This window comes from Diabrotica virgifera, chromosome 3, assembly GCF_917563875.1.
Source record: "Diabrotica virgifera virgifera chromosome 3, PGI_DIABVI_V3a".
Lineage (NCBI taxonomy): Eukaryota > Metazoa > Arthropoda > Insecta > Coleoptera > Chrysomelidae > Diabrotica > Diabrotica virgifera.
The window spans coordinates 106,705,254-106,717,424 of record NC_065445.1 but is presented as its reverse complement, the minus strand read 5'-3'; the positions used below and the strand labels follow the sequence as shown (position 1 = coordinate 106,717,424).

The window sequence follows — 12,171 nt, the reverse complement described above, 5'->3', positions numbered from 1 at the left end:
AAGCACGAGAATTCAAAATTCCGATGATCATCTGTTTTCTGGATTATCAGAAGGCATTTGACTGTGTAGACTGGACAGTTTTGTGGAAAGTTCTACATGAGATGGGGGTTCCTGATCATCTGTCAGCTCTGGTGAAAAGCCTATATGAGAACAGTGAAACCAGAATAAGAATTGAAAACCATAAGTCCGATGCTTTTAAAATAGGTAGAGGAGTCCGACAAGGATGTATTATATCTCCAAGTCTTTTTAATTTCTATGGGGAATACATAATGAGAAAAGCACTCGATAAATGGAATGGCGGTATTTCTTTAGCAGGAAAGAAGATCTCAAATCTCAGATATGCAGATGATACAACATTAATAACTGCATCCGAAGAAGAAATGTCTAGCCTGCTGCAGCTAGTGGCAGCCGAAAGCAATAGATGTGGTCTCAAGATCAATAAACAAAAAACAAAAATTATGATAGTAGATTATTCAAATTCACTTCAGACAACAGGAGCCTTAGACCAGTTTGAAGTGGTTAACGAGTTTAATTATCTAGGATCCTACATCAGTAATACAGGATCTTGTGAAACAGAAATACGTAGGAGAATAGGTATGGCCATAAACGCTATGAGTCGATTATCGAAAATCTGGAAAGATCGCTCCTTGTCGAAGAACACCAAAATAAGATTAGTACGTGCCTTAATTTTTCCCATATTTAATTACGGATCCGAAACATGGACAATGAAATCGGAGGACAGAAAAAGGATTGACGCCTTTGAAATGTGGGGCTGGAGAAGAATGCTTCGGATCTCACGGACGGAACACAAAACAAATCACTCAATCCTCCAAGAGCTTAATAGCTCCAAGAGCTTAATATTCAGACTCGACTTTCCTCTATTTGCCTCTCCACCGTCTTAAAATTTTTCGGCCATATTGCAACAAGAAGTGATGATAATCTTGAGAGACTTATAATTTCGGGAAACGTTGAAGGGCGCAGAAGTAGAGGTCGCTCACCTACTCGATGGACGGATCCAGTACAGAAAGCCAGTGGAAAAACATTCTCTGAATCCATGAGGGAAGCTCAGGACAGAAGCCGATGGAAAGAGATAGTGGCTCGTATTATAGGGAATCACGACACTTAGCAATGAGGAAACGACTGAGGAGAAGAGAGAGAGAAACGACGAGATAAAACGTCATATTATGTATAAGTTTTTAGTTTGTGAAAACTGTCATTATTGATAGCAGTGCGTGAAGCGTTTAAAGTGTGCGTGAAGTAACAATGTATTTTAAATGGGATTTACTTTTTCGCACTGTTTTTGGCACACTTTCATATAATCAAATATCCTTTTTCTATGGATGCTATACAATGTACAACTTCTCTCACTACATACATACATTCAAAACGAACAATTTCTCACCCGGTGAGAAAAGTCGGCCATTGCAAAATGTGTCGAAGAAAACTTACCAAGAAATACCTTTCAAAACCGTCCAAAAATAATTGTTAATTAGAATTTTAAATAAATAACGTAGATATATAATTTTTAAGAATATTAAATACATACATGTATGTATATGTATTTTATTTCAATTTATGCATATAATATAACTAAAAGCACCTAAATTATTTAATTTTGAAGTTTGACCTCTTGACAAATCCGCATCCATAGAAAAAGTACAGTGTACAACACATGAGAAAATGACATATTTCTCCCTCGCTTGATTTGCGCAACAAACTTCTGCGCTCGTGAGAAATATGTCTTTTTTCTCACTTGTTGTACAATATACTATAACTTTCGCTTTGTCATGGTGATGACATAATGAGCAATAAATTACAACAAAAATTTTGACAGTTTTGTGGTTTGAAAGAAATTAGAATTTTTAAATGTCAAAGTTCTAAAAATTGTAGAATAGAAATGAATTCCAGTGACGAAGAGTTACAGTTTTTTATTTGTTTATCGTAGATAAAATATTGTATGAAACTGGGCGTGAAGTACTTTTTGCGAACTTACACGATGTATAGCACTCGCTCCGTTGTCGCTCGTGCTCTAAACATCGCGTACGTTCGCAAAAAGCATACTTCACGAACTGTTTCATAAATAACTATTATTACTTACCTTTGCTATTGAATAATCCATAACATACTTCATAAAGCTAGGAATCTCTGTCAATAAGGTCCAAAATCCCCAGTTTTGACCACAGTGAGTGATTATTATGGCTATAAAAGGTACTGAGGTAAAAAGAGATTTCCATGGCGTCGGAGAGATCTAAAATAAATAAAAATTAGTTAGTCGATATTTCGTTGATTGTTTATTTTTTCAACTTCATCCGGAACATTACAAAATTAACTAACTCTATCGGCCAAACACATGCTGCTCCACGAAATTCCGAAGCGGCACTTATTTTGGTCCTTTTTGAAGTTATACTTCTTTACCGGTGATAGAGGGTGATTTTTTTATATGTTAAAACCTATCAGCCCGGCGCATGCGCATTATAACTTTGTTCTGATTGGATGTTCAAATGACATGTCAAAAATTATCCGATATGGCAGCTGTGGTTTGGAGGTAAAGGTAAAGGTAAACAAATGTATAATATATTAGTTTTATTGTTGTGAGGACAGAAACAAAAAAGTTTATAATATTGTAGTGACTTTTAAATAGTTTTTAAAAGCAACAGGTACGTAATAATTGTTAATGTATCATGAGTATAAACCTACCTATTTGATCTGCCAAAATACATAGTATGTAATACTTTTATTTATATAATTTGATTACCATCAAAATTTCTATCAATATTCACCTAATATATTGTTTTTTTACTCTATGTTTTGTTGTATTTTTTCAATTCTAAATCATTTCAATTCAAAATTAAAATAATTTGATCAATTTTCAAAATATCAAAATATCACAAGTTTAATCCGTTTAGTTAGTCGATCTTCGTAAATAATGACACATAGTGTCCGTGGCTAAGCGGAGAAGGCGAATGAATTCCAATACCAACTGCTCTTATCAGCGCTGGTTCGAGTCCCAATAGAAAATTTCTTTTTTGTTTTTTTTTAATACATTTTATGATTGTAAGTATATTTATTATATAATTGCATTTTCAGAAAATACGTATTTAGTTAAAAAAATTTTCGACAAATAATGTTCAGACATCATTTGTGGCTTGTTTAATGTGTTTGTGTGTGTTTTATTCTTTTATTATTTTAATTTTTGGCACTGTTCTAATAAAAATGTTTGAGAAGTAGTAAGTATAAATTAGTTTAATATTTAAACAAAATATAAATAAAAAGTATATTAATTTCATTTAAATCATATAATAGAAGTATAACTTCTTACGTGCGTACAAAGTACACACACATCCTTTTTTTTTTTTCACATGTTACATTAGAACCAACTAGTTTTATTATCAAACCAGATCTTAGATGTTTTTAGTTTATCAGAAATTTAAAGTTGCAGCAGAGAGCAAGGACCACATTGTTCTCTGGTTGCAGTACATGACACTTAACTTAAAAGTATCTGTTTTATTCTTTTATCAATCCCCTTGACGTTTACCCCAGTCAATGGGAGTAAGAATAGGCTATTATCTCCGAATTCTATCCTACTGCATGGATTTTATTGAAATTTTGGGAGGAGCCTCTACTTATCTCCTAATTCAAAGTCTACCCTATGAATGCCGATGTGTACTTTTATGTTGGGGGTGGTTCCCACCTCTTCTCGGGGGTGGAAAATTTTTTGATTAAAATAACCACGGAAGTGGCTAGAGAACCTAATTCTAAGCAAAAACTGTTCTATATTTTTTTTTGAAAACTTAACACTTTTTAAGTTATTCGGGGTTGAAATTTGGCCATTTTCATTGAAACATAACACCTTTGCGAACGGTTTTTTGCGAATACCTTAAAATATATGCATCTAACTAAAAAAACTATATTAATCATTTTTGTAGCTCATAAAAAAACAAAGAAATTCGATCCTTCATAAGTCATGTAGTTATAACACAAAAAGGGATAATATGGTAGGTGAGAAAAGTTTGTTTTTTTGGTGCATGCTCAAATCGGTGTATTCAACTTGAAATAACAGAGAAACAGTCGATTTTAGGATATAATGCCACGAATACTTTTTATAGTGCTTGAAAAGACCTTTTAAATGAGTGATATTATAGGCCCATTACATTCAAACTAAGCTAGATATGCTCCAAAAATTTGATGACTTACGTATTTTAAGACAAAATGTGAAGTATATTTAACCCCTCATTTACCAGAATTTAAATGCATCGTTTTCCTTCTACAACATCTTTTATTATAGTGTTATTTCTATGTTCAAAAAGTTGAACGGGTTTGAAATGAATGGTTTTTGAAAAAAAATAAGAAAATTATAAAGTGCATTTTTCCATTTTCTCCGCGTAACTTGAAAATGATAAGAAATACAGTAACGTAAAACAAAACAAAAATTTTTATCTAGAAAAACCCTACATTTTTGTAAGGTATATTTTTTTCGTATCTCTTATTATTTTTGAGTTACATGGAGAATAAGGAAGATTTTTAAAAAACTTAAAAATGCGCTCTATAATTTGATCTGATTTTTTTCAAAAACCGTTAATTTTAAACCCGTCCAACTCTTTAAACATAGAAATAACACTATAATAAAAAGTATTGTAGAAGAAAAACGGTGCACTTAAATTCTGATGGATGAGGGGTTAAATGAGGAGCTTGGTATCAAGGACGGACAACTCCATTTTTTTTCAAAATTGAGTTAAAGGTACAGTCTTATAGGATTTTTTCCGAGGAATTCAAATCTGAATTGCTTTAGTGTCAAAAGGGGCTAGAAAATGCAAAAAATTGCATTTTAAAACGAGCATCAGTTTCAGAAACGGACAGCTCCAACTTGATTTTGTAGCAGAATCGGACTACTCCGTTACAGCCAATCGAATGGTAGTATTTCCATCACGTTGTCATGCGCACTAGAATAAACCTACTGAGAGTGGCCATTGCGTTTTAAGTTTGCAACAGTTTACGACGTTATTTTAACCGTTTTTGTGTGTTTTTTAAATATTTTCGCGTTATTTTTCCGAAAAATGCAAGTGAACGTAGTTGAAGCATCTAAAAATTAAGCCAGGAAGAGACTATTTGACAAAAATGGTCAACATTGGGTTCAAAAACGGACAGCTCCAGAGCTTGGTTGCAAGATCGGCCAACTCCATTTTCTTTATTGATTTTAGGGAATAAACCATAAATATATTTACATTTTCGTTATTCAGAAGTATTCAGAGATGCTAGAAGTATATTCATAAAAACAATCAAAATTGGATGTCGAGAATATAAGGCGCTACAGTTTTTCAGCTTTCCTGCAAAAAGTACAAAATGGAGTAGTCCGTCTTTGATACTCAGCTCCTCAAATATATTTCTCATTTTTTCTTAAAATACATTAGTCATCAATTTTATTTTCAGCATATCTCGCTTAGCTAGAATGTAATCGACATTAAATATTGCTCATTTTAAAGGTCTTTTAAAGCACTACAAAAGGCATTGGAAGCATTAAACATCTAAAACCGACCGTTTCTCTGTTATTTCAAGTTGAATACAGCGATTTGAGCATGTACAAAAAAAACAAACTCATCTCACCTACCATATCACTTTTTGTATTATAACTAGAAGATTTGTGAAGGAACTAATCTTTTTGTTTTTTATAAGCTACAAAAATATTTTATATAGTTCTTTTCGTTAGGTGCATAGTTTTTAAGATATTCGCAAAAAACCGTTGGAACAGGTGTTATTTTTCAAAGAAAATGACCAATTTTCTACCACGAATAACTCAAAAATATTGAGTTTTTAAAAAAAACTTATAGAACAGTTTTTGCTCAGAATTAGGTGCTCTAGCCACTACCCTAGTTATTTTACCCAAAATATTTTCCACCCCGGGAAGGGGTGGGAACCACCCCCAAGATAAAAGCACACATCGGCATAGGGTAGACTTTGTTTCTTGAGCTATTCTCTACTTACTGTGAAAATATCAAGTTAATCGATGTAGTAGGATGGAATTCGGAGCCAAATACTCTCATTGACTGCCCTAGTTGGAGATTAACATGGCGTAACTGTCTCTGTCTCGAGCTATTCTAAATAGTTGCTCTGCTTTCTTTATTCCTGTCCACTCCCTGATATCCTTCAACCAAGAGGCCTGTTTTCACCAATTCCTCTGCGCCCTACGATTGTAATCATCATAATAAGTTGAAGAATATTATATCGGTCTCCCTTTACCACGTGTCCAAAATAGGCCATCTTTCTATATTTGATGTTATCAAGCAGCTCGCGGGCAACATTTGCTCTCTAGGGACTGCTACCTGTGTCAGCATAGCCGTCCATTGTATTTTTAGTGTACCAACGTCTGTGCAGCCACATTTCAAATTCCTCCAAACAATTAATGGTGGATATTTTTAATGACCATGCTTTAACACGGTATAAGAGGACTGACAAAATGTAACATTTAATCATGCGCTTTCGAAGTTGAAGTTGCAAATTATCATTACAGAACAACGACTTCATTTTTAAAAATGTTGTGCGGGCTATCTCAATTCTACATTTTATCTTTTTATCTGAATCTAGTGGTTCAGTAATATGGCAACCAAGATATTTAGAACTGGGCAGTGGCGTAGCTGATAGGCCCGCAAGGCGGGGAGCCCCGACGTTAGGAGGGGCCCCTTAAAGCCTTCAGGCTTAATACTTCTACTTCTTTAAATTGGGGACCAAAACATATTTTCCTAATAAGCATCAAAATAGGGAATTTGGAAGAAAGTAATGAAGCGGATAATCAACGCAACTCTTACTCTTTTCGGGTGCAATTTAGCGTTTCGTACTTTCGTGGACATGTTCGTAGCTTAGATGAAAGTGAATCTCAAAAAGGTAATTTTTTGTCGGTGGTTCTTTTACTAGCTAAATATGATCCTGTTTTAGCTAAATTAATCGATAAAAACAATAACTTAAAAAAAACAAATTACTTGAGGCCTCAAATACAAAACGAAGTTATAAATTTGCTCACTCAAGAAACTGATTAATTAATTAAAAAAAAAAGGTTTTTATTCAATAATTCTTGATACCACTCAAGATATTTCGACACACGATCAGCTTAATTTTATTTTCCGGTATGTAACTTGCGATGAAAATGATTTATCTTCTAAAGCAGAAGTTGTTGAAAGTTTTTTGGGATTTTTTCGCATGTTAGACCAAAGTGCAGAAGGTCTTATAAATGAAATTTTAAAATTTATACAATCAAAGCACCTTTCCATCCACAACTTCAGAGGAAAGGGGTATGATGGGGCAAGCGTTATGAGTGGTGTAAATTCAGGCATACAAAGGCGTATTAACTGATATTGAAAAAATAGCTTCCTATGTTCATTGTGCATCCCATAACCTGAACCTAGTGTGGAATGATGCCGTTGTTGGTTTTTTTTTATTTAAATGTATTTTGCAATCTGTTGAGTGTCAACAATAAACAAAAGTGATTACATTGACTAAGGACAAGAAAGATTTTACCCACTGGTAAAATCAAAGTACAATTTTTATAAAGTTGTGCAGAAAATAATTACATTTTATAACTACTAACTAATTAGTATAAAAGTTTACTCTAAATGGTAAGTCCAATGGTTTGAACCTCTTTAACCTACCGTTGTTAGTGTACAGGAATTAGTTTCTTTAGGATATAATTAAAAAAATTATGTTTTTTAGTGCAGGTATTAAAAGATACGATGTACTATTATCACTATGTACTATTATGACTTTAGATCCATCGCGTTTGCCAACACTTAAAAGGTTATGTGAAACCCGGTGGTCATCCAGACATGATGCTGTTATGGCTTTGCGTCGAGCTTTCCGACAAGTAATGAAATCTTTAACGAAAATTTCATTGCTATTTAAAAAACGATGAAAACTTATAAGTTAATGACTTATTAGAGCATAATATGAATCATTTTGAATTTGTCGTAAACATTACTATTCAATCGAAAATACTTAACTTTATTAATCTAACATCAACACTTTTGCAATCTGAAACAGCAGAGTTAACGGTCGCCCTTCAACTTTTTGAAAAATCTCGTGATAATCTTCTAGAAACTTTAGCAAACGCAGCAGGAATAGCAGACTAGTGGGGTATTATACCAGAATTTAAAAATAAACACATAAAACGTGTAAAAAAATTTTACGATGAGCTCAGCTGCGAAGAAAAAATAACTTTTGGACCAAAAAAGTTTTGTAGTTAATGTTTTCAATGTAATTTTAGATATAATGTTGCAACAACTTACTAATAGGATTGTCGGATTAAGATACATGACATAATAGGTTTTCATGTCTATTCCCAAAAAATCTATTAACACTAACTAATGAAGACTTATTAAAGAAAGGCCAAATATTGTTATTTACACCTATTTTAGTAATTATACTGTTATTAGTTGTCGTTATGTTTATAATACGGGGGCCCACAAAAATTGTCGCGGGGGCCCACAAAAATTGTCGCGGGGGCCCCGCAATCTTCAGCTACGCCACTGGAACTGGGTACTCATTAGATTATATGACCATCAACATATAACCGTAAATCTTGATATTTCAGAAGGCTAAAAACCATGTAGGTATTATGTTTTTGAACAATTTATGTTTAGGCCAAACTCTCTTCTCACTGCGTCAATGGCATTTAAAAGGCATTGTAATCCATTTATGTCATCACTTAAAATAACTGTATCGTCTGCATATCTGATTATATTTAAGTCTCAGAATTCCGTTAACTTTTACACCCCCGTCCAAATTATCCAGCGCATCTTCAAATATTCTATCTGAATATAAATTGAACAACAGCGGGGACAGTATACAACCCTGTCTGACACCTCTTTGTATTTTACATATTTCTGTTAATTTTCCATTTATGCAAGCTGTCGCTGTTTGACGTCAGTATAATTTTTGAATGTCTTTATCCTTTATTGTTTTAATTAATTTGTGATGCTGTATTCGATCAAAGGCCTTTTTATAGTCAATAAATATAGCAAAGACGTCTTTTCTTTGATATCGTCATTTATGCAATGATACGTTTAGTGCAAAAAGTGCGTCCCGGGTTTCCAGTTGAAGGTTAACATGATGAACAAATTAGAAGCCTTTGAGATGTGGTCGTATCGTAGAATGCTCAGAATATCTTGGGTTCAACGCATTTCAAACAGAGAAGTCTTAAACAGAGTAGGTCAAGGCGAAGGTGACTTAATGAAGATGATAAAAAAGAGAAAACTTGAATATCTGGGACATATAATGAGAGGTAGCAGATACAGGATGCTGCAGTTAATACTCAATGGAAAGATCGACGGAAAAAGAGGAATTGGTCGAAAGAAATATTCATGGCTCCGAAACCTTCGTCAATGGACTGGCTTATCAGCAGATCAATTGTTACATGGCGCACAAGATCGAGAACGATATCGGCAAATTGTTATGGAAGCTACCCACGCCTAAAAATTTGGGCACGGTACTTAAAGAAGAAGAAGAAGGGTTTCCAGTCCATTTCTGAAACCAAATTGTGTTTCATCCTGGTCTTCTTCACATTTACATATGACTCTACGTAGAAATATTTTGAAAGTATCTGTATAATTAATTAACTTTTTGTTTTTGTTGATGTGGTACATTTCGAGGACTAGTATTTTTTATAGTAACTATAAACAACTGTTGTTTTCTATATCCAAGATCTTGTCATCTGATAAATTTAATGTGTGACCTCTGTTTTGCATTCACTTTTATGCTGCGTTATTCTTTGTTTTAACCACTGCGATGTTTGTCCTATATATACTGTCCATCATATTTGAGAAAGAAAGATGGTAAATGAGATGACTCTGATTTAGAAGTGGTACGTGGTCTTTAAGCTTCGAGAATTCTTCTTCTTCTTGATGTGCCTATCCATGACGAATGTTGGCGATCATCATGTCAATCTTCACTTTATCTGCAGCAACGCGGAAAATCTTCACATAATATGTTGTGTTGAACCAGATTCTGAGGTTCTTTAACCAGGATGTTCTTCTTCTTCCTGGACCTCGCTTTCCAAATATTTTTCCTTGCAGGATGGGTTATAGGAGAGCAAAGCTGGATTAATTTCGCATAATGAATAAGTTATAATAAATAACGTTGGCGTAAGAAAGAAGAGCAAACGAATTGTGCTCTAACGCCATTTATTTGGTTTAAAATCAAAGCGTTTACAAATTTTTCGCCGAAAACGCATACAAGAAGCTTGTATTATAAAATATCGGTTTGAAACAGTTTACTTTGAATCGGAAAAAATATAACTTACCTCTTCCTTTTTGTCTGGTATTCGAGATTTAACCCACATCTTTTCTTCCTCCGATATTCTATTATCACTATCAGGATCATTAGATCCGAATATAAACCATAAAAGAGTCCACATCATTCCACAAGTTCCATAAAAGTAAAAGGCCATCGGCCAACCAAAACCTGAATCGGATATTATGCCAGCTATTGGCATTGATATGCAATTGCCTAAAACTTGTCCTAAAACAATAGGTGATTCATTAGATACGTTTTTGGTGGGGATTTGATGCGAGATTGTGCATGAATCGTCTCACCTGACGTTACGTTTTTGTTCAGTATTGTTTTGTTTGAAAATTTATCATGAGACGATTTAGCCAGGCACAGCTTCTACAAATTATTCAGCTGTATTACAAGAAGAATAAATTACGAAAATAAGCGTTCTACGAGCAATGTGTTTCGTGCGGTTAGAACAACCAGTGATGGTAGAGAGCAACTTATGGTCCACATAATGGGCCTACCGAACGCACAATTCGCTATACCGCTATAATACCAGTTTTCTTTATTGGATAACACGAGTTATAGTACAACGACCGCTACCATCCAGTATATTCTACCACGTGGAATCAACACGAGGCTACGCCGCGTCGCAGCGTTGAACATTCTGGACCTAATTGCGACGTATTGGACAGCAAGATCAGCAATTATAAAATTATAAAACACCATGTAAAAATCAATATTTTTCAGTCTGATTAAAATCTCTAAATAAAAGTCTAATTTAAATGTTAAAGTAAAGTCTGATTTTAAATTATTGAGTTGTATCTAAAATCTTTGTTTGTCGAAATAAAAGTTTTAATTGTGAAGTTTAGTTTTTTAAAAAAGTGTTTTTCCAAAGAACATTCATAATTGGCGCAGAGTCAGTACGGAAGTGGAAGAGTCTTTACAGATCCTCGTCACTTTTAAGTGTTTGTCCACTGTTTCAAGAACCAGCCCCAGTGAAACCGTTGCAGAGTTCACCCGAGGGAATTAGCAGTTAGAAATAGAAGTTAGGAGCCTTCAGGAGCAAAGGAATGCACATCGGCATCGTCTTTATCCTGTAAGCGATTTTTATTATTACTTAGAATTAAGAAGATTAATTTTTGAAAGAGATATTATTAAATCAGACTCCTCTGAGTCCTTAGATTGAATCAGAGCTAGATTAAGAAGATAAAAACAAAGATTTGAATAAATTAATAGAAAGATTAAAATAATTTAGAAATATCTCCTCTAAGTCCTTAGATTGACTTTAGAGCCAGATTTAGAAATTTATTTAAAGAAAAATTTGAATAGCTTAATAAATACTATATATTAATAAACACTAGAGATTAATAGATAAATAATAAGCAGTTTAAGATTGATATATTTGAAATTACTATACGTATATGACTATTGACTATATATATATATTGAAATTTTTTTTAAATATGGCAGTTCCACAATTTGACGTGAAAAATTTATGCATTCTTCCAAATTTCGACGGAAACCCAAATGAATTACATGAATTTATTAAAGTTTCTACAATACTTCTAAACCATTATTATGATAGACTAAATGCAGCTAATATCCAAAATAATTTTTAGCTTCATGGTATTATAAGTAAATTAACAGGTAGAGCCAAAGAAGTTATATCTGTATATGGATGCGAAACTTTTGACGAAATAAAAAATGCATTAATTCAAAATTTTGGAGACCAAAGAGACGAAAATTCGCTTACAAGAGACTTAGTAAATTTAAGACAAGGAGCAACAGAATCTATCATGCATTTTTACGAAAAAATAATGGGACTTTTAAGCTGTATCAACAATTACTTAGAATTAAATACTGTAAATGCCGACATTAAAAGAAGCAAACAGGAATTTTTCCGTCAACAAGCTC

General features: G+C 33.4%; 1 protein-coding gene across 1 annotated transcript in view; it reads right to left on the bottom strand.

The window, feature by feature from the left end:
• Window positions 1-12,171, bottom strand: part of LOC126882019 (putative inorganic phosphate cotransporter) — a 94,341-nt gene that overhangs the window by 42,950 nt on the left and 39,220 nt on the right. Inside the window, exons 4-5 of the mRNA XM_050646795.1 lie at window positions 10,283-10,500; window positions 2,099-2,248 (exon numbers count right to left, since the gene is read on the bottom strand). Coding sequence (XP_050502752.1) covers window positions 2,099-2,248; window positions 10,283-10,500 — 368 coding nt within the window. The remainder of the gene's footprint in view (window positions 1-2,098; window positions 2,249-10,282; window positions 10,501-12,171) is intronic.